General features: G+C 39.1%; 1 protein-coding gene across 1 annotated transcript in view; it reads right to left on the bottom strand.

Annotated features, from left to right (window-relative positions):
* LOC136857709 (glycogen debranching enzyme) overlaps window positions 1-24,191 on the bottom strand; it is a 272,096-nt gene that overhangs the window by 135,716 nt on the left and 112,189 nt on the right. Inside the window, exons 7-9 of the mRNA XM_067136580.2 lie at window positions 16,765-16,983; window positions 15,005-15,459; window positions 1,761-1,955 (exon numbers count right to left, since the gene is read on the bottom strand). Coding sequence (XP_066992681.2) covers window positions 1,761-1,955; window positions 15,005-15,459; window positions 16,765-16,983 — 869 coding nt within the window. The remainder of the gene's footprint in view (window positions 1-1,760; window positions 1,956-15,004; window positions 15,460-16,764; window positions 16,984-24,191) is intronic.

Raw genomic sequence — 24,191 nt, 5'->3', positions numbered from 1 at the left:
GAAGTAGTGAAATTCATATTTGTTTGTTTGATCAGGTCAGCGAAGGTGATAGTGACATATTTTTAGAAGGAATTGACAATGATTTTGACAATAATTCGTCAGGTAGTGGCGAGTTATATGAGCCTAGGCTAAGAGACTTCGACACTGATATTGACGATGATGTGGAACGCAATGAACCAGCCATTGATGATAATAATGATAATGACAGTGATGCAGTTGACAAAACAGAACCGAAGTGGACATGAGTTTATCCTCCAGAACCAGAAATAAAGAGAAGTGGAAGAGTGGAAGAGAAGTTCAAGGTTCAAAACGCAGGTATACGAAATTGCCCCCCGAGAAACAGTCCTCCTCTAACATATTTCTATTTGTTTTTCTCCAATGCTATCTGGAATATTTTAGTGGCTGTAACTAATAAATACGCACAGGAAATTATTCAAAATAAAACGAGTTCCAGAAATATCGGTCCGTATTCTCATCTGCAAAGATGGGTTGACATTACAGTATCAGAAATGAAAAAATTCATTTCTCTAGTTATAAATATGGGTCTGAACCATAATAACACCATTGAAAAATAGTGGTGCACTTCAAAAATCGCACATATTTCCATATTTTTCTAAAGTCATCTCACTAAAATGTTTCGAATGGAAAGAAATATTCTATAACCTTTTGGTAATGGTAATATTTTATGCCTACATAATCTATAGTTTGAACAAAGGCAAACCCTTTGAACATGTGGATTTTATGGTTAGTATTGTCGAAGGTCTTGTAGATGAAGAAACTCTTCCACCTGGACCTTCAGGAGAAATGGGGCACCATCTGGTATGCCTCCCAGAAAAGAAACTGCGGTTGTGCCCTGTCGGTTCGACTGCAGAATAAAAGTCACGCACCCACTTCTGGTGCCCAGGATGTAATTGTGGTGTCCATTTACAGTACTACCATAAATTAGAACATTTTTGGAGGCCTATGAAAGCAGGAAGAAAGAGGAGCCACCCCGAAAGTAGCGAGGATGAATCTAAGTAGACTCACGTGTTGGTGCGATATGCTTGTGTTATTTCAGTTCTATTTTACTTTACAATACTTCAATGTACTGAAACCTTTCTACATATTTTTAACCAGCATAAAATTGTGCACATTTTGTGTATAGTAAAATTGTCATATAATATTACTTTTTACGTACACGTTGCCCAGAACTTTCGGATTATTTTGGAATACTTAGCGTGTGTTGGATACTTTGCCTATACTGCTTCAGGATACTAAATTCATAAGTTTAACTTCCTGCTATAGTATTCTTCGTCCTTTTCTGAATAAAATGACTTGTTATACATAAAAATAAATTTTAAAAAAACATTTTTATGAATTTTTTAAAAGTTGCTTGCAAAACTCGCCTAAATGCTTGCCGCTTGAAGGTAAACCGCTTGCCGGTTCCAGGGTTAAGACATGTCTGTATCGGTATGATATAAAACAAACAGTAAAGGGAAACTAGAAGGAATATAAGACACATAAAAAAATGAGGTGGAGAGACAGGCAAGGATGGAAGTCCTTAATTTATAACCCAACTCAGGAGAGAACTGGAAACAGGAACTAAAGAAGAAATAAATTCTTTGAAAGAATAAATTACATCATAATTATGTATTAACAGAGTATTCTTTATGAAAAAACAAAGACAATAGTATCGGTAATAGATAAGTTTGCTAATGAAGAACAGTGATGCTCCATCTCTGACAAGCTTCACTGAGAAATTACTTCCTAGTGTTCCTTACCTTAGTTTTACACTGTCACCCCAAGCTATTAGTTCTCTACGAAGATAGACTTTTGACTCAGGTCCAGCGAAGTTGCGTAGTGGATCGTCGTTCATAACCCAGCCATTGTGAGCCATTATGTAGCAGGAGTTAGGTGAATACATCACCTTTTCAAACTGAGCTAAATCCTCACAGTTTCCATAATCTGTGAAATACCTGCAACAAAACACACACCTCTTAAATTATTTTATTCAATAGAACAAGAGAGAAAAAAACCTTCTCTAATAACCAACAAGTTTAACATGTTTCTTAAAAGCCTTTTCCCAATTAATTGAACTGTCACAATAGTTTTTGGTTGGATGCCCTTCCTGATGCCAACACTACGCAGAGGGATGTATTTATTATTAGTTGTATATGGTGGTAGGTAGTGTGATGTGTTAAGTGTAAATAAAGAGAAGTTTACTTAAGATGAATATAAACACTTAGTCCTTGAGCGAGAGAAACTGACCAGACATGGCTAAAATCCCCAGGACAATCGAGAATCAAACCCCCATTACCCTCTCAACTGAAGGCTGATGTGCTGAATATTCAAGCAAGGAGCTGGACAATGTTTAACATTATAGATATATAACAATCAAACTAAACCAAACACCATGGTGCAAGAGCTCCAAAGGGCCTTACCCTACCAAGCGACCGTTGCTCAATCTGGAGGTCTACAGATTATGAGGTGTCGTGTGGTTGGCACAACAAATTCTCTTGGCTGTTATTCGTGGTTTTCTAGACCGAGGCCAGTCTCGCACCATCAGATAGCTCTTTAACTGTAATCATGTAGGCCAAGGTGACCTTTAACCAGCCCTCAGATCCAGGGGAAAATTCCTGGTCTGGCCAGAAATCGAACCTGGGGCTTCCAGGTTACAGGCAGGCATGCTACCCCTGCATCACGGAGCCATCTTTTAGAAATATACCGTAAATTAATTTTGAAATGATGGCAATGTTAAGAACACATCTTTGGAACCTTTAGCACAGGAGGTAACTGCCAAACAGAATGAGCTATGCAGCCAAATGACAAGTCAATGAGAAACACATTTAAACTACACAGTGAGGGGCTGATAATCTCTCTGCTTTACAGGTTAAAGCAACATTTACCACCATTACCAAACTACATAAAACTTGACTATCAAACTCTGTCGAGAATTAAGTTAGGGTCAATTTTTAAGGGATCACTGAATAGTAGAAAAAGAAATACCTTGCACCTATTCTCCTTTCAGTAGCCAAGACTGTTTCTAGAAATAACAGCAATAGCTTCCTTATCCTTATTCATATTCTGCATGGCTGAGGTGTCATGACTGTCATAATTCAGTCAGCTACTGATGAACCATACTTCACGATTCTTATCTACCTAAAGCTTTCAGTGTGGTTACTTGGAGAGAACTTTGTAAGGGATCATTCACCATGTCAATCCATCATGTTGGTACTTGTCCTCATGGTCTTGTTTCTTGAACCTTGCCCTCAACAATCAACTTTCTTGGCATAGTTTATGTCCAAAATAGCACATAATCCACTGAAAGACTTTGCATAACAGATTAAGTTTAATCTGAAGTTTGCACGATGAGCTGTCCAAGGAATCCACAGCATTTTCCTTCAGCACCACATTTCAAAGCTTTCTATTCATGTAGCATGTTCCACATCTCTGCACCATATAAAAGATTGAGAAGACCGGAGATTCAACGAGCTTCTTTCTTGTGTTAATATTGATGATTTCATCCTTTCAAATCTTGGGCAGATGGATCTCTGTTACCTTTGCTATTTCAATCCTTCGTTTTATTTCATCTGTATAACCACTAGAATTAGACAGTAAGGAACCTAGATATATGTACTGGTTTACAACTTCAAATTCTCCAGTCTGCTAGGTATGTGGACTGTTGTTCTTATGATCAACAACCGGACTGAGTGGCTCAGACGGTTGAGGCGCTGGCCTTCTGAACCCAACTTGGCAAGTTTGATCCTGGCTCAGTCCAGTGGTATTTGAAGGTGCTCAAATATGCCAGCGTCGTATCAGTAGATTTACTAGCATGTAAAAGAACTCATTTGTGATTTGAGCTGATCAGAGAGTAGTCAATCTGATTTTTATATCAACCATCGGGCAAAGTCCATGTGTACATATGCTGTATGCAAAAGCTTATGCCATCACAAATTTCTTCCTGTTTTCAAAGTCATTCAAATTTCATAAATTACTTACAATACTGACACACTTTACTTCAGCAAATGATAATTAGTACAACTTCCAATTGCTAAGTTGATGGTGATTGGGACAGTATATTGTCTTTTACAGAAACTGTATGTACACAATTGATTTTTTAATGTTTGTTTCTCTGCTGTATTTACGACTTTCACATGTATGTATAAAAACATGCTTGTTCACCTGACTATGGAACAAAAGCCTGAAAAATTAATCAGTTCATCTCACTCACTCACTCTTTTTTCTTTTCCCAAAGCCTTTGATAATTTAAAGAATCAGTGCAAAATGATGAGTTAGTCTTTGGACTACACTGCTCATTCAGACCAGCTGGAATCATGAAGATCAAATCACACTTTTAAACAGGGGAATAATAGCCTAGTGGGATATTACTTGCTTTTCACCAAGATGGTCATGGTCTGAATGAAATAATTTTTGAAATGAAAAGTTACATCTCTTTGGTTCAGATTCCATGTAAAACTGGAGGTTCCATGACAGCAATCACAATGCCAACAGTCATGAAGTACAACAAGCTTGCTTGCTTTTACTTTACTCTTTTAATCAGTTACAACAGAGTTGTGAGAAGGTTGAAAACAAATTGCATTATATACCTCTAGGTAAAAGGTGCATACTTCTTTTGAACGAGTCAACAGGCATTATGGAAATTACAGTACATTGTTTGAGATTTTGTGGCTTAATGTGCTGAGTTAACCATGAGAGATCAGATAAGAAAGACGAAAATAAGGAGCATGACAAAAGTAACTGGAAGGAATCCCAGTCTCAACAAGGGGGCTCATAGTTGACTAAACATGCTCCCAAATTCAAAGCCCCATTCGGAGAGAGAGAGTAGGTGTGCGAGGATCGCACAAGTCTTGTAGTTTGGAAGGAAACACAGTTAAACATGACACAGACGCGAACAGTACAATATTAACAAGTTTCATGGTACAAATATTATTCTCTTTAAAAGCAGAGATTTTTGTTACATGTTTTGCTGCAGAATTCTCTGGCATGCAATATCCCTTGGCAGTGTAATTAAATTTGAAATTTTTATAAACAATAATTTTTCACATTGTATAATATGAGAGATTTTTTTACAAAATTCATTCCTTGCACTGGCAAACCGTTCTGTAGTCCCTAGTTGGTGGTATAATATTTCTACAATATCCTGAAAAAAATGTTGAAATTTTGAAAAAACTTTTTTAGAAACAATATCATCATCATCGTCCTTTCCCTTAATCCAGCTCCTACAGGGTCCTCCTTCCAGCATTCCTCTTCCATTATTTTGTCCCAGTCCTAGTTAGGTCTCCCTCTCACTCTCTTTCTCTCAAACTCCACCATCTGTTTTAGTATTCTTTTCTCCTCCATCCTCTTTACATGTCCCAACTATCTTAGTTTACTCCTATCAATTCTCTTATTTATGTTTTCCATTCTGACCTCCTCTCTGACATCTTCGCTTCTCAATTTGTCTATCCTTGTCCTTCCTATCGTACTTCTAAGGTATTTAATTTTGCTGGCTTGAATTCTACTCTCCTCCCTACCTGTCATTGTTCAGGTCTCAGCCGCATGGGTCAATAAGTGTGTACAATACATTTTGTACATTATCTCTTTACACTTCCTTGGTACTTCCTTATTCCAGATAAGGTTGAAACATTCTTGTAGAATGAATTGCCCTGTTGCATCCTCTTGTTAATCTCCATGTCCAGCCTTGTATTCTGCATTAACTCACTCCTTATGTATTTGAAACTGTCAACAATTTCAAGGCTTTAACCACCAATCTTCACAATGCTTCCCCCTTCTCCTTTTGATATCACCACTGTCTTGCTGCTTCTCTCTGCACTGATTTTCATACCATACTTTTCACTTTTACTCGCTCAGTGCATCAAGTTGTTGTACATTTTTGCTGCTTGTTCCCCAGACCACAATATCATCTGTAAATAGAAATAACTTCATCTCTCCATTCCCAGATGCTTCCTTGGGCTCCTTTACAATTTTATCCATAACCATTAGAAACAAAAGAGGAGACAGCACACTCATCTGTCTTAATCCAGTTATATTTCTAAACCATTCCATATTTCTAACCAGAGTCTGTATGCTGCTGATGCAGTTGTTGTACATTGCTTTCACCATTTCCACAGTTTGTATACTCAGTCTCTTTTTGACCATGGTTTCCTGAATCTTCTCTGTGGGAACACTACCATATACCTTTGATAAATGAATAAATGCCATGACCAGATCCTCTTCATGTTCCCAATTATTTTCCATTAATTGCCTCATGCTAAAGATGGGTCCACTGTAGAACTTTTCACTTCTAAAGCCATACTGTTCCTCTGGCAACTCTGTTTCTTTCATATTCTCCTCTCTAAAATCCTTTCCAGTATTTTTGCCAGTCACAATAAGAGTGATTCTTCTACAGTTATCACATACTTTTTGTCCTCCTTCTTAAAGACTGGTATTATTATTCCTTTTACCCTTTACATAGACAGTGCAGTATAAAGATACAATGATACCCCACGCTGGTGAGCATAACAATGCTAAACACAAAAAACAAGGGAAAAATTAGTCCACTGGCCTCGCAGCCAGCTGAGTTAAATGGAAAACTAAAAGAGCAAAGTACGGCAACCCCAGGTTAAACAACCTCACTTCCTGGGTACGTGTTGGAATGTGTCACCCGATTCCTCCTGATCTAGCATCTATTACATATGCTAGTATGTCTCCTTGTGGTGGCACACGCCAGCACCTCCCCTCCCCCCTTCCCCGCTGCTAGTCAGCAGCTAGGAAGGCTGCACTAGTTTTAACACACTGTTTGTGTCATGACAAACCACTAAAAGATATTCCTCCTCTTGGCACAACTGAGACTTTGCCTTTAAGGCTACTGTACTTCTGTTTCTGATTTTTGACAAAAACCTACACAAATTTCCAGCACTTCTCCATTCCGCCACTAACCACCTCAAAAGCTTATCTCCATTGCACGGATGAGAAATCCACTCCAACTGTTGTTTATTAAACACCCGCCTCTATGCCAGTGTTTCTTTACACTCTGTCAGCAAATGAAAGTCTTTCCTTTCTTCACCACATAATACACACAATGTACTTACTTTTAACTTCGCCCAGCCTTTATTAACATATACACCTAACAACCACCAGATTAGCCCTCTTCTTGCCCCCTTATTTACATTTACCACTCTGAAATTTACCATCTGATTAACCTCAGAAATATTTTTTAGGGTGAGCCTCTTTCGGCATTTGGCCTCCAGTTCTCAGTCAGCAATATCTCTCGCCCTCTTAATCACGTGTTTCCAATGCATGTTCCTACTCCCGCCCCATTTAAAATTATTAAACTCGCCCAACCCCAGTCTATCTAAGGTATTTTTCACCTTGTCCACCCAGTAATCGCCATAATTGTCCTTCATTTGACTTTCGTAGGCGGACTGTAGAATCAGGCCCCCTACACCTTCTCTTAATCTACACCAGTAACTAAGCACTTTTTAAAATATCAATCTTAATATACTCTTTACACAACATCTTCACACCTGCACTCGTGGTGCACAAGGGTAGGCCTATAACAATCTTGCAGAACCTACTCTCTACCTGCTCTACGAGGTTTGTCTGGAAAATACGTATAAATCCGTCGGGGTGACGTATCTCGTATCGTGGAGGCGCCTCCAGGTGGCACTGCTGTTGTCGCCAATCTTCTCAACGCTCAGTTCGAGTCGGAGAGCTCTGCGTGTCAGTGGCAGTGTGCGGCTGCTTGTTGAAAGTTACCCGTTTTCACCTGCCGTCGGTATGGAACTCTCTCTGATTGAGGAACAGCGCATCAACATCAAGTCTCAGAGCTCGTGTGGCCCGAGTTCGACCGGATTTGGCACAAGGGGGCAGGTGGATCCTTCATCACGACGATGCGCCCGCTCACACGTCGCTCGTTGTGCGTGAGTTTTTGGCCCGAAGCTCAATCACCGTGACAGACCACCCGCCTTATTCACCCGATTTAGCCCCTTGTGACTTCTTCCTGTTCCCGAAATGCAAAATGGTGCTTCGGGGGCGGCACTTGGGTGATTTGGAAGCCATCAAGGGAGAAACGACACGGCAACTGAACAGCATCACAACTGAAGACTTTCAACAATGTTATCAACAGTGGAAACGGTGTTGGCAGAAGTGCATCTTGTCTCAGGGAGAGTACTTTGAAGGAGACCATATTGTAATACCTGAATAATTGTCAAATAAAGTTATTCAACTTTTATACGTATTTTCCGGACAAACCTCGTATTATCACACACTCCTTTTCCACACCCCAGACCTCTGAAGCATATAGCATTTTACTCTTCACCATCGCATTAAACACCATACTCTGTATAGCACAGCTTGCCCCCCTAATTTTATTTTTCAATATCCTAGTTACTGAGAGTGCCGCTTGGTCTTTCCATTTGGCACACCTAATCGCTCCATCCCTACTCAGCATCACCCCCAAGTACTCCATCTTTTCCACCATCTCTATCACTTCCCCGTTTATTACCCACTTTACCCCCGGTTTCTTTTTATTCTCTTTCCTGCATACCATCACCTTAGACTTCTTACTGTTGATCGTCAATGACCATTTCTCCACAAAACTCCCTACTTTATTAGAACTTCTTTGCAGACCCTCCACTGTCAACGACAGCAACAATTCATCATCCGCAAAGATCAGTCCTGGAGTTTCTTGTTTGCCTTGTACCGGATAAGCCCATTTCTTCTCTACATGGCCACCTAGTAGGTCGTTAATAAACAATAGAAAAAGGATTGGCAACAATTTACATCCCTGTTTCAACCCAACCTTCGACTCAATCACTTCACTCACCACCCCTTCCTCCACCCTGATGCTACAATAGACTTTCTCATATATACTTCTGATCGCTCTTCTCATCTTCTCTCCCACTCCAACCCTCCCCAATCTTTCAAACAGCGCCTCCCTGCTCACTGTATCAAACACCTTCGGGAAGTCAATTGTAGCAATAAATACTTTAGCGCTGCCTTTTCTCACATATTTATCAATTATAGTTCTCACGATCATTAAATTATCAGCCGTCATCCTTCCCTTCCTGAATCCATTTTGAAAACTCGATAGAATTGAGTAATCCTGTGCCCACTTCCTCAATCTATTTGCTAGAATACCCATGTACACCTCGCTCAAGGAGTCCAGCAGGGTTATACCTCTATAATTACTGGGATTTGTCCTCTCCCCTTTATTTTTATAAATAGGACATATAATCCCCTTCTGCCATTCTTTAGGGAATTTTGCCCCTTCAAATATCTTGTTTAGGAATGTTACCAAACTATCTATCATCTGCTTATTTTTTGCTACTTCCTTTCAATACACATTAGTTATCACACTTTCCCCTCCTGTAGTCCTCATCTTCAATTTCCTTATCACTCCCATCACCTCCTCACCTGTTATTATTTTTTCCAGCTCTTGGCAGCCCCTCTCTAACCCCCTTTAAACTTTATCACCTCCGTCGACCCTTGCCCACCCTTCCTGTTCGCCTAATAGTTCCTGGAAATACTCTACCCATGTTCCATATTCGATTTTCGGTTTCGTCTCTCTACTCGTCCCCCTATTAATTCTTTTAACCCTTGCCCACACCTTATCTCCTTCCCTGTTTTTACACTCCCTATTTAAAGCTTCTGTTTGAGCTTCTGCCAAACCTTTTTCCTCTCTCCTATCATTTTCTTGAATTCCTTCCTCAACCTGCAGAATTTTTCCCTTAACCCCCTCCCACCATGTTTCCTGAACTCAGCCAACGCTCTCATCACTGCCTTCCTTTTTGCCTTACATTCCTTATTGAACCAACCCTCCCCCACCTCTCTGGTCTTATTCCTGTATGATTTCTCCTCCGCTATTTTCCTCCCCGGATATTCCAGTAGCTCTACTGCCCTGTCAAAATTATTACCTTCCACTGCTACCTCAATCCCCACCCTGATGATCTGGAATTCTTCCTCTTCCATGTATTTGCTTAACTTTATTTTACCCTCCTCTGACCAGATATACTTAGGGACTCTGCGGCCTCTCTCACTCCCCCCCCCCCCCCCTCTTCCTGAACCCTTCTCTTCTGCACCCCCATCCCTATTCACAATTATATATATTGGGGAGTTATTCCTTTTACCCCAGTCTTCTGGCACATGTTTCTGTTTCCGTATACACTTTGACAATCTCTACAGCCATTGCAGTTCAAGTCCAGCAAACTTTATCATTTCCATACTAATTTCATCCATCCCTAGTGCCTCCCGCCTTTTTCACTTTACAGACTGCTAATTCCACCTCTAACATTGTTATATCATCATCTATTGTTGTGTCATCACACCATATTACCACCATCTCCTTTGCACAATTTCTCATATTCAGCAGTTTATCAAAATACTCCTTCCATCTTTTTTTTTCATTTCTTCTGGATGTGATATCAACTCTCCACCTTCCTCTTCTTTCACTGCTTCTCTCATATTCTCATTCCACCATGGTGTCTTGGTGTCTCCATTTCTTTCACTCTCGTTGATATTCTACCACAGACACTCTCTGCTCCGCTTACAAATGCCCTTTAGAAATTGGATCATTCATCCTCCACATTTTCTACTTCAGTAACTGGAAGTTGCCATTTCAGTTTCTCCAGAAATTCTTTTTGTACATTATTATCTCCTAATTTCTACACTTTTATTTTACTCTCTCTTACCTGCTTTAATTTTTTCATTTTCCCCACTCTCATTTTTGCTATCACAACTCTAAAATCTCCAGTGAGTGCTGCTTCTGGTAAATCCATCAACTGTCTGCAATTTGTCCTTTCCACCAGAAAGAAATCAGTTACTGATTTTATTCTTCTGCCACTGCAGCCATATCTAGTAATTTTCCTGCTGTTTTTCTTCTGAAACCATGTGTTGCCCACAATTACAGTGAAACTCTGTTAAGAAGTTTTTCAAGGGACTGCAAAAAAAAAACTTCTTAAGCAGGAAACTTCATAAAAGGGGTAATGCCCAAAAACTTATTCTGTAGTTTGAAATACATGTAAAACACACAGCCAACAGATTTCCTTGTTTGTGAACAATACCGAAATAGGCCGATATATAAGAGCTGCTAACAGAAAGCCACAATATAAAAATTTGATTATCATGACAATATTTTTAAGAGATAAAGTAAAATAATTGAACATGCCGTATTATAAATATATTTGATAAGAGAAGGGAACATATTAAGTTATATAAAAACGTTGCAAGGTTTGCTTATTTTAGCAGGCAGAACCATTTCCTTCCACGCTTTCCTTTCCTCCGCACTTACACTCTCTGCTTCGCAACAAATTGTTTTGTAAATGATGCCGGCTCGATTTTTAAAGCGGTCCAGCCACCCGTTTGACGCGGTAAAAGGTACCCTTTTTTTGCATGCGGCTTTCTCCTGCACAATAGTCCCACTGAAAGGTACGTTTAAACTGCGCTGCTGTTTAAACCATATTAGCAGAGCTTGTTCTATTTCATCGTACTTTTCAGATTTAACTTCCTTACAATTTGCTGAAGTATTCGCTGCAGAAGCAGAGATCTCTTCTTTCTTCGCTATAATACCGTTCAAAGTAGACAGCGGCACCCCTCAGCTCCTTTGCCAAAGCAACATGGGAAAGTGTAGATGACTCCACTTTCCTTATAATCTCTACTTTGTCTTTTATTGTTAGTGCCTTTCGCTTCTTTCCCCGCGAGAATTTTATTTCATGTCTCCTCATCCTTGTGCTACGTTCTAATAATGCGATGTAATAATTACAAGTGACAAGATAATACAATGTTTAGCTCGTATAAAGGTAAAATTAAAAATGACTTTCAATTTTATGCCAACACGTGGTATTGCAATGCGTCTGTGTGCCTCCCACCAACACCCAGTTGGCTATCAACATTCGTTCAACTTCGTAAACGATCGGGATCTTTCGGCCGGCTATGGCGGCATGTTTATCGGCTCTCAGCTGGCTGCTGGCAAGTCGGCTGTTTCCTGCATAGAGTCAGGAAGTTGTTTTTATTCACCTAACTAATAATGGACATGGAAAATATTATCAGTTTAGTTCAAAAACGTAATATCCTCTACGGCAAGACCCATAAGTATTATTGCAACAACAACGTAAGAGAGAATGCCTGGAAGGAAATAAGCAAGGGAATGAAAAATCAAACAGGTTAAAATATTCAATTTTGTGGTAGATTAACAGTAATGTTGTGGATAAATACACTTTACGGTTTTTAATTAATGTTTAAGCCACCTCGATTAATGACTTCACCCTGCCGCGGCCCGCAAATTACTGCATTAAAGTTTTACCAAACCATCCATTGCGTGCTTTATGTTTCCCACGTAGAATCCCATTCGATTCTACTCTGCGAGATGGAACGGTGTAGTGGAAATTTCAACTGATGGGTTCGATTCGATTCCACAAGGTGAGAGTGAGCATCTGCTGTCCGTGTTGTCATAGCGTGACGTCATATGGCCTTGGCAGGCCCGCACATGTTCCGTGACACCAGACACACACCGCGAGCGCGCGAACAGTCTAACACAGGGTGCAACTTGCGCGGAGATTGGAGGATTCCAACCATGGGCTGCTTTCAGCGGACGTTTTCTATCTCAAGGGGCTCTAAAATCTGAACTGTTTAACCGGGAAAAACTGTTTAACCGGGAAATATATTTATAACAGAACACTTTAAACAGGAATAATATACATATATCTTAATGCAACTGATCAAGGGACCAAGAATATCACACTTCTTAGGCGGGAAAACTTCTTATGCGGGAACTTCTTAACCGAGTTTCACTGTATTCCATTCCTCTCACAAAACTCAACTAGTTTCTTTCCTTCTTCATTCCTTTTCTCATATCCATATGATGTGATTACTTCTTCTTTTCCTTGTATTTTGTTTCCCAATTGTACAAAATTGCATTGCACAATATTTTCAGAGAGAACTAACAAAAGTCATTTCTTGCACTTGTAAACCATTCTGTAAGTCACTGGTGGTATGATATTCCTATGACATTTTGAAGAAAGAAAAAAAAACAAAAAAACAATCATTTTACACAATTACAAGTTCAGATAGTTCCAAATATTATAAAGAGATGTCAGGAGGCTATCATAAGCAATGTACTGTGGAAGTGCAACACCTGTAGAGAGTGGAAGTAAAATCCTGCAATAATGAAACTTCCACGGAGCAAGGCTCCTGGCGTGCTGTGCTTATATGTGACCACAGCAGCAAAAGAGTTAAACAGAAAATGAAAAATAGTTACCGTATTTCTCCGAATCCAAGACGATCCCGAATGTATGACACCCCTATTTCTTCCTTCATAAAATGAAATCAGGCTTAATAAGTGCTTTGTGAAGTCACATGAATGCCTTTCTTGAACAATACTCATTTTTAGACTATCTTCATCTTCACACCAACACCGAACATTGGCTTTAGTTATGTCGTATTTTCTTGTGGCTGCACAATATAATTCTTTGTTTCTGTGAGTTTAATAACCATTAACTTAAAATTGGCATCATAATATCGACGAGAACCCATTGAAAATTTGCTGGCAATACCTGTTCCACGTATCTCTACAATATGATGAGCTATCAGGAAAATATTCCTGCTGTCTATAAAACTGTTACATATACTAAGCGTCAAGTGCAACCAGCTGCTGCTAGACACACATCTCGCTTGCCGGCTTCGGCCAGGTTCAGCGGCTAGAGATGTGCAGTATAATAAAGGCAGAGATGTTGAAGGCCAATGAGTTTATTGCGCCCTTGCGTTTTTTGCACACATACCTCACAATTTCATCTTCGACTTCTTTAAAGTGCTGTTGTTGCGGACCACCGAAAGCATTTTAAAAGCTATCTTTGTCATCATGCTAACGCAGACCACTGGCTTTAGTTATGCCGGATTTTCTTGCGACTCTACAATTGTTCTTCATTTCCGCATATTTAATAACCATTAACTTAAAATTGGCATTAGAATATCAATGAGAACCCGTTGAAAATTTGCTGGCAATGTTCCACGTGTCTTTACAATACAACGATTATTTCTGCTATCTATAAAACTGTTAATTTTACTAAGGGTTAGGTACAGTAGACGCATTATAACTCTGCCACTGAGCCCTTCTGTGGATTTGAGAAACATTTTTGTAGAGGCTAACAGAATGTCCACCAGGTGAGTTGGCCGTGCGGTTAGAGGCGCGCGGCTGTAAGCTTGCATCCGGGAGATAGTGAGTTCAAACCCCACTGTCGGCAGCTCTGAAGATAGGTTTCCGTGGTTTCCCATTTTCGCACTAGGCAAATGCTGGGGCTGTACCTTAATTAAGGCCATAGCCACTTCCTTCCCATTCTTAAGCCTTTCCTATCCCATCGTCACCAAAAGATCTCTCTCTCTCTCTCTCTCTCTGTGCTACGTAAAGCAAATAGCAAAAATAAAAAAATAAAAAAATAATCATCTTCATAAACAATAACCCCCTAAAAAAGCCTGAATTTACGGTTGTTATAAAGACAATTCTTCTTTAAAACGACACTGTACCCGGCTCATCATATGAACAATGACCTAGACGTTCAAAGCTTTCAAGTCATACAATCTTGAAAGGTAAACTATGTCGATGTTTGATTTCATCTCAGTGATGAAAAAGACCATAGCACAAACATAACTACCAAGTGAGTTGGCTATGCGTCTGGGGCTGCATAGCTGTTAGCTTGATTTTCGAAGATGGTGAGTTTGAAACCCACAAACGGTCGCCCTGATGATAGTTTTGTGTGGTTTCCTATTTTCATACCAGGTAATTGCTGGGGCTATACCTTAATTACGGCCATGGTTGCTTCCTTCACACTCCTATTCAATCATCAATCATGAAGCAATGTTACAACACAAACAAACAAGAAACCATCACTACAAGGTAGTTACATATTGGGGAAGAAATGTGATGTTGATTGTGAATGAAGATCATGAAACTGTTGGCTCAAACTGAAATAGTTTCCAGAAAATTCCATAAACTATTGAAAAAATCATTGAAGCATTTGTGTTCATCACTCACCTGGGTACCAGTGGATTCTTTAACGATACTTCCTTGATCCGTGGCCCATCTGGCTGTACACGGAAATAACGCATTCCTGCAATACAGTTGTTCACAGCAGCCTGTAGATGATCCTGTACTTCACTGAATACAGTATTGTTCAGCGCTTCAATACACTGCTTAAATTCTTCTGTACAACGTCGCAGTCGAGTTTCTTCATCGAAACAGTCGCTGCGGTATATGTTGTAAAGGCGCAATGCCAACTCCATATCAACAGTAGCTTTCAGTCGCCGATACTGAGGATCAGGTATGAGTCTCAGTTGCTTCGTTTCGATGGGATTGTTGGTTGGTATAGGTGGGACACGATTTCGAGCTAGATTCTGAAACTCGCTGACTAGCTGATTCACATCCAACATGAACATCTCAGGAATCTTCACTTGTGGGAGGAAGAACCCAAGAAGAGCACTCTGGATGGCCTAACAAAAGGAAAAGTAACATTAAAAAATTTAAAGAAACGAATAAGCTTTTGGGTGGTTAGGCCATGAGCATTTGCAAAGTTTCACAACTTAGAATTCAATCTTTCACAAAAATAGTTCATATACATTTTCTTCCTAACTCCAGTGGTTTTCCAGGAAGTATTCAACATTAAATTATGAATAATAGTACAATTATCAAGATGATTATTATTCTAATTTATTGTATTTTAATTTCTTCACATTGGTTCCTGAGAACTCCCATTTGCCACTAGCAAACTTTCACAATCGTCACTGCTATCTGCAGTACTATTAATTACAATCTCGTCCATGGCTATTTCCATGACACTGTCGTGCCTTGTTGAATAGACTTGTATTTTAGTTTCTTTGTACCGGCCGAGCTGGCCGTGCAGTTAGGGTCACGCAGCTGTGGGCTTGCATCCAGGAGATAGTGGGTTCGAATCCCACTGTCGGCAGCACTGAATATGGTTTTCCGTGGTTTCCCATTTTCACACCAGGCAAATGCTGGGGCTGTACCTTAATTAAGGCCATGACCACTTCCTTCCCATTCCTAGGCATTTACTGTTCCATCATTGCCATGAGACCTATCTGTGTCGGTGCGACATAAAGCAAATAGCAAAAAAAAAAAAAAAAAATTTCTTTGTAGGTATTATATTATTGTACTTGGGAAGCAAAATGTCCATTTATTTTATATTGTGTAGTACATTAGACATTCTATGCACAATAAGATAGCACAGTAGCATAGTGCAGTAATTTGTTCAAGTTTTTTATTTTATGTTACTCATGTATTCACTGGTTGTGTAAAACAGGGACACATGTCCCTAACTTTTCCAGTTGAAATAAATGATGTATCTATCTATCTATCTATCTATCTATCTATCTATCTATCTATCTATCTATCTATCTATCTATCTATCTATCTATCTATCTATCTATCTATCTATCTATCTATCTATCTATCTATCTATCCATCTATCTGTCCACTATGTACCAGTACTCTATAACAAAGTGACTGATATTCTAACTCTAAAATTTGTGTACTCATTTAGCATAAACAGCCTAGTTGTCACTGAAGGGAGATACTAGTGAGGTAGTTCCCCATTGTTTTCCTCACTGAGTTAGAAGTTATATATATTTGAGAGGCCAATCTTCTTATTAAAAGAATTGTAGTTGGATCTGCCTAATGTGCAAACTAAGAAATGTAATTCCAGGAAGTTTCAGACATGAAAATTTTACTTGTGAAATTAGATCTACTAAGGAAGGGTAATAACATGTTCCAAACCTCACCTGCAGATGCTCCTCGTTGGTGACCTGGGTTGGAATTCCTGAGAACTCCCATTTGCCACTAGCAACTTCAACAGTCAACTGATGCAAAACTGCATCCAGCAAATAGGCAGGGCACAAATGAGGAGAATTAGAGAGATTGAAAGTGCACTCTGGGTGTTCTTGCAACCATGGTGTTTCATTAGCTGTGTGGTTCAGCACTATATCACAGATACTTGCCATCTGGAAAAGGATGTATTAAGAACACTTATCACAAGGAAAGTCCATAATGTACATTATAATAATACAAGGAATAATGAAGTATTACAGATAAACTCAGTTCATTTTGAACCATTATATATTTAGTAAAATCTCCCTCTGCCAGGAAATTAAGGGCACCCAGTGCAAGGATTAAGGATTAAAGATTAAGGACATGAAAATATTGCACATAGTAAAGCAAGGAAAGTTCATGGATGTTTTAGAGAAAATATGGATTAATTTAGACCAGACGATCAATAACGAACATAATTTGAACAAACCAATGAAAGAAGAAAATGCTTTGATTAAATTAGCTTATAATCATACAACGAAAATGAAAAGAAAGAAAGAGTGAATGAAGTAGTTCCAGTCACTGACCCATCGCCTTCCCTCCCATTATGTAACGAGTGGCAATCACTTCCTCACAACTAGCTTGCTTTCCTCTTAAAGTCACTAGGAAGCAAGCATGCAGCAAGATCAATTTTGTTTTGGTTTGCACGACAATGTAAAGTGTGATAGTGCATGTGATAAGTTATTGTGTTCCAGCTATAACTAGCTCAATAAGTGAGTAATAGTCACTATTTCGTCTGGATTTTTCATAGAATGTTTCTCTAATTTTAAAATTTTGGTTTTTATTTTAAAGGAATAAGACAGTTCTGGCTCACATGGACATCTGTATCAATAAGATCAAATTTCTGATTTATGCATGAGTGAATAAACAACCATAACAGTATAGTACGCGCAACTTTAAGTGATACCTGGTTTTACGGGATTGAGGAGTAAGGAGACAGCTCTCCCTGTTCCGGTAATACTGCCAACTGAATGGAAATTAAATCTGAATTAAATTGATAGTATGATCGATCGATATGAATTTTCTAAACATTTATTTCCTTAGCATGAATTCTCTGAAATATCACTTCCACAATCACTTTCACAGTCGTCACTGCTATCTGCAGTACTATTAATTACAATCTCGTCCATGGCTATTTCCATGACACTGTCGTGCCTCGTTGAATAGACTTGCTGAGGGGGAACAGCAGCTGTTTATTTTGCTTCTCCATAGCACAGCACTCTGCAACGTAAGCTATAATTTTTCTTCCCTCGCTGTGTATAGCCCTTGATGGTCGTTTCCGTGTAGGAGTTATAGGTGGTTCCTGTGATGTACTTGGATTTTCCTCACTCATGTTCAAACCTAACCTATATTTTGGCTTTGCCATGTAAACAACAACAGTACTAGTACGTAAAGGGTATGCCATGTGTCTCACGGCGATGCATAATTGATTCACAGTTTGTGTTTCAAAGGTTGCCAATACAAATCTTAAAGATAACCGAGGTCTACCGATTCAGCTCTAGGGAGCCCAGGTATCACTAAAAGTTGCACGTATTGTAAGTTACATGACAACATTGTAATAAAAAACACAAATAATTTCAATAGCAGACTATAAAATTATATCAGTGACATTTTCTCTGTAGGTATAGATACATAGAAAGACCAAGCAGGAAAAAGCAAAGGAGAAATTTCAAGAAAAAAAAGAGACTACTACTACTACTACTACTACTACTACTACTACTACTACTACTACTACTACTACTACTACTACTACTACTACTACTACTACTACTACTACTACTACTACTACTACTACTACTACTACTACTACTACTACTACTACTACTACTACTACTACTACTACTACTACTACTACTACTACTACTACTACTACTACTACTACTACTACTACTACTACTACTACTACTACTACTACTACTACTACTACTACTACTACTACTACTACTACTACTACTACTACTACTACTACTACTACTACTACTACTACTACTACTACTACTACTACTACTACTACTACTACTACTACTACTACTACTACTACTACTACTACTACTACTACTACTACTACTACTACTACTACTAGCCAATATGAAGACTGGTAAGGCACCAGGTGTAGATGGAATCCCACCAGAAGCCATCAAGTATGCAGTTGAGGTGGCACCTGGTTGGATATTATCAGTCTTCAATGATTTATTAAAAAAGCGTGAATTCCCCGATGAGTGGAAAGTACTTTACAATGGCGAAAAATGAAAGTATCCTCCTATTCAATACATCAGCTCTAGGGAGCCCAGGTATCACTAAAAGTTGCACGTATTGTAAGTTACATGATGTACTGAATAGGAGGATACTTTCATTTTTCGCCATTGTAAAGTGAAAACCGTCAATACGGAATGATTCTAATATCTTGTAATGAGTGGAAAGTAGCCAAGCTAGTGCTGTTATTGAAGGCAGGGAAACTATCATTAGATCCATCAGCATACAGGCCACTGTGCTTATTAAACACCTTGAGCAAACTTTACGAAGGATTGATTAAAACTAGACTGGAGAAAGAACTTGAACAACAGGGAGGACTTTCTTCGAACCAGTTTGGATTTAGAAAGGGTAGAACCACAACCCAAGCTATTGAGAGGGTGATCCAAATACAGGCAGAAAGCAGTGAGAAATGGGCTGCCTTGATAACGCTAGATGTCAAAAATGCTTTTAACACTGCTTCTTGGAGCATTATTTTGAGAGAACTTCGTAGGATGAACATTTCTCAGTATCTACAACAAATAATCGTTAAGTACTTCAAAGGACGAAGAATTCGATTTCATGATTTAGAAGATCTTAAAATGAGTGCTGGCGTTCCACAGGGATCTGTCCTAGGACCCACCTTGTGGAACATTCTATATGATGGTGTCTTACGCCTGCAGCTGACAAAAGGGACAACATCTATTGGTTATGCAGATGACCTTGCAATAGTGGTAATAGCAGAGAATATAGAAGAACTGACCTTCCGAGTAAATGAATCACTGAGACGAGTTAACCTTTGGATGGTAAATAATAAGTTGAGATTGGCTCCACATAAGACTGAGGCTGTAATTTTGAAAGGTTCCAGGAATTGGAAAAATGTCCGTTTCTTATTAAATGATACAGTGATTATCCCAGGAAAGTCTGTACGATACCTTGGGGTTCTTATTGACAGGAATTGCACATTTGGTGCACATGTGAAGGCAGTAACCCAAAAGGCAGAGAAGAAGGCATCGGCATTAGCCAGACTTATGCCTAACATCGGGGGACCAAGAACAGTTAAGAGACAGATTATGTGCTCTGCAGTATATTCCATTTTACTTTATGCTGCACCTATCTGGCACAATGCACTCAGGAGGAAGATTCACCGAAGAGCTATGGAAAGAGTACAGAGGAAAATGCTGCTCAGAGTTACCTGTGCATATCGAACTGTTTCGACAGCAGCTTTACAAGTTGTAGCTGCCAGTATTCCCATTGACCTCCTCGTTGCAGAGAGAAAACTTTGGCATGAAAGGGGTGCAACTATATCTGCTGAGGAAAAGAAAGCCTAGAGGAACCAACTCTTACTAGACTGGCAAGACCGATGGGATGGCACAACCGATGTTGGCCAATGGACAAAAAAGCTAATACCCAACATAGGAGACTGGCTTAAATGTAGACATCGGCAGGTAGATTACTATCTGTCGCAGATCCTGACAGGACATGGAAGATTCGGCGTATACGCCATGAAGATGGGAAAGACGCAGGGAGATGGTTGTTGGTATTGTTCTGAAAGGGATACAGTAGAACACACCTTTTTCTACTGTGTTCGATGGGAAGAAGAACGAAGAAAAGCCTGCCAACAACTTGGCCGACAACTCACGCCAGGGAATCTGGTTCAGATTATGTTAGAGAGCCCGTTTGCCTGGAACACAGTAAAGGCAATGGCGACAAGCATTATGGGGATGAAGGAGAAAGAAGAGAAAGGAAGAACTTAATAACATACATCACTCCATTCTGATGTCATGCCGACAAGCAGTTCCAGAATGGTCTGAGTGAAGAGGGCAGGGGTTTTTAGTTGGTGGAAATCCAACTCCCACACAGAGTGGTGTCTTTAAAAGATTTTCCCCTGCCATAACAAAAAAGAAAAAAAAACTACTACTACTACTACTACTACTACTACTACTCCTACTGCTACTGCTGCTGCTACTACTACTACTACTACTACTACTACTACTACTACTACTGTTGTTGTTGATGTTGTACCGGGTGGTACACCTCAACCCCAAAATTTAAAAGAAGCGCTTTATGGAACACTATCTATCGAACAAAACTTGAAACTGCTAATGCATAAAGTTGGGACATTGATCAAAAGATGTCACTTACTGAATAACTGAGTAATATGTTATTTTAAAGTTTCCTAAAGTGATTGGATTTATTTGTTTTGTGTTGGTGTACATCAAGAAGTTTGAACTTTTCTCCATAGATGTCTCTACAAAATACTGAGGTCATGCACTCTGGTGCAAGATGGAAGTATGAGTGATTTAATGAAGTTTTGTGTTTATAGGTTTTCTCAACTAAATTAACTTTCATTTATTTCGATACTTCAAGGTTTGCAACACTTCCTTCTCATCCCACCAGCTTTTGAGTCTGGCCAATAACAAATTTTCTGTAATTATTTTTCAGCCAATCATAGGCTTCTTGTAGCTTCTTGTTTAGCCAATAAAAATGAGAGGGTGTGTCCGGAAGTGTCCAGAACCTTCTCGAACCCTCCTCTCGGGTATAAAAGGTGCGGCTTTTTCACCTTGTCTTATTGATCGTTGAGTTTCTGAGTGTGTGTGTTGAGACGGGAGGCAGAGTGCCTCATTCTTCGGCAGGCAGAACATCAGCCCAGGTAATGGCCACCAGTTGTCTATCTATGCAGCCATATCCGCAAACTTACCCAAAGGAAAGGTTCTAATTTCTAACTATGTAACCATCCGTTTCCTAAAAATATAAACTACTTCTTGCTAATGTAAAATTTCATAAAGTCTTAAATTGTAAATTCGGGGATAGAGAGTGCGTTGCCTTCTCGAGTTCCCCTTCAATTTATCTTGAGGTGACTACGATTCTGTAACCATTTCTCTTCCTGTAAATAATAATTAACCTTTCTTCCTAGTCACCTCAGTAGTGTGGGATTAGCCTCTGCATCATCGGGACACAAGCCCAAGTAGGGTTTAAAAACTTGGTTTCAAAGGAGCGCAAGTGTACGCCTCCATACATTTTGAGTTTGGGCCAGTAATTTAACCTGTTCTTCTTTTTCACGAAGGCCCAGTAGTATGGATACTAGATACCTCTGTGTTAACTAAATTCTAAATTGTAGGTTGGGCCTAGAGAGGCCAGAAATTGTAAGGTTTGTGTAAAAGTTCCCTTGAGTAGGCTGTAAGAAATTGGAAGTCAGCCTCCTTGGAAAAATTTGGAGAGCATATAAGCTCTTTTCTGAGATTTGTGTCATAATGAGTGGTGCCTTTGGAAGGGCGTAAATTGTAACGGTGGGAGCAAAGTGCTCTGAAGAACTATTTATTGGGAGATATCTCTCCTTATATAACTAAACGCTACATTAGTGACGTTGTAAAATTGTAAATTTGGAGCTTGAAGCTCAAATAACCTGTACATTATCTATTCTCGGTGTCAAAATTGTCATTGCACCTGATTCCGTGTTCTTTCACAAAGTGAAGAATTTTGTTCGTTAACAATTTTATTTTCTGAAAACAAATATAACCTTTATTTCAAAGTTTTAAAAGAATCTTTGACTTTTGTAGATAGACCCATTCAGCCTGCACCTTTTTACACCTCTCTGCATTCCACAGATAACCCCGGAATAAATAATAATAATAATAATAATAATAATAATAATAATAATAATAATAATAATAATAATAATAATAATAATAATAATAATAATAATTTATTATAATAATATTATAATAATGTAATAATAAATAATAATTTTTTATTATTATTATTATTATTATTATTATTATTATTATTATTATTATTATTATTATTATTATTATTATTATTATTATTATTATTATTATTATTATTATTATTATTATAAATGAACAGTTTTAGATAAGAAAGATGTTAGTTTTTAACATTTGAGACATCATTTTCATTCTTATTTACAGTATTCTCATCATTCTTATAGATTTTTACAAGATTGACAGTGGTCTCATAAGGAGATACATTTTGGAATTTTAAAGAATTTATCAATATTTTAATAGTGTTATGGATGTCTAAAATGATGTTAATGAGGTAGGATTAAGAACTGAGTATTGTATACACTCATGTTCATAAAAACCAGAAGACCTTGAAAGACTCTAGAGATAGGAAGTTCAAATTCACAGGACATGTGCAATAGTATGTTTCAAAAAAATGATTAGCATTTGAACCATGTCAACCCTCAGGTTTAAGGTCCTCATCACCGAGCTCGATAGCTGCAGTTGCTAAGTGCGGCCAGTATCCACTCGGGAGATAGTGGGTTCGAGCCCCACTGTCGGCGGTCCTGGTTTTCCGTGTTTCCCCATTTTCACATCAGGCAAATGCCGGGGCTGTACCTTAATTAAGGCCACGGCTGCTTCCTTCCATTTCCTATGACTTTCCTATCCCATCGTCGCAAAAAGACCTATGTGTGTCGGTGCGACGTAAAATAGCAAAAAAATAGTCCACGTTGATATTTCTGCGTACCACCACCAACTGGTAAAATGTGCCTGGTGCTCTCGTTGTCGCTATAAACCGAAAGTAATGGATCAGTGTAACTTGAGCAGATGTTCAGGATGCCTCAGAGACGTATGCAAGATCCGTACCATCAAATGAGTGAGTTTGAAAGAGGGCGCATTATTGGCATGAGAGAACGTGATGTATCAATCCAGGAAATTGCTGCTTGTGTGGGACAAAGTGTGTCAGCAGTGCAATGGTGTGTACACAGAAGGCCGGAGAACATGAAGAGATGGGTCTGATCGCAACACCCAGACCATCCCCAGAGAAGATCCACCCCTCATCCGAATGGAATTACAGGACAGATCTGCCTCCTCCTCGACTCTGGCGCAACAGTGGAACAGTGTAACACATCGTACACTATCAGGAGTGACAGTCCGCCTCTATTTATTACGGTCTGTGTTACTGGCGCATCATCCATTTCTCTGCCTACCTTCAACTAATGTGCATAAACATGCTAGACTGCAATGGTGTATGGAAAGACGTCACTGGGGACAGGAATGGCAGCAGATAGTATTTTCGGACAAATCCAGGTTCTGTTTGTTTGAAAATGATGGCTACATTTTGGCTCGACGCAGACAGGGGGAGAGGTATC

This window comes from Anabrus simplex, chromosome 1, assembly GCF_040414725.1.
Source record: "Anabrus simplex isolate iqAnaSimp1 chromosome 1, ASM4041472v1, whole genome shotgun sequence".
In the NCBI taxonomy this organism is placed as follows: domain Eukaryota; kingdom Metazoa; phylum Arthropoda; class Insecta; order Orthoptera; family Tettigoniidae; genus Anabrus; species Anabrus simplex.
The sequence above is the reverse complement of the archived record's forward strand: the minus strand, read 5'-3'. Positions and strand labels throughout refer to the sequence as shown.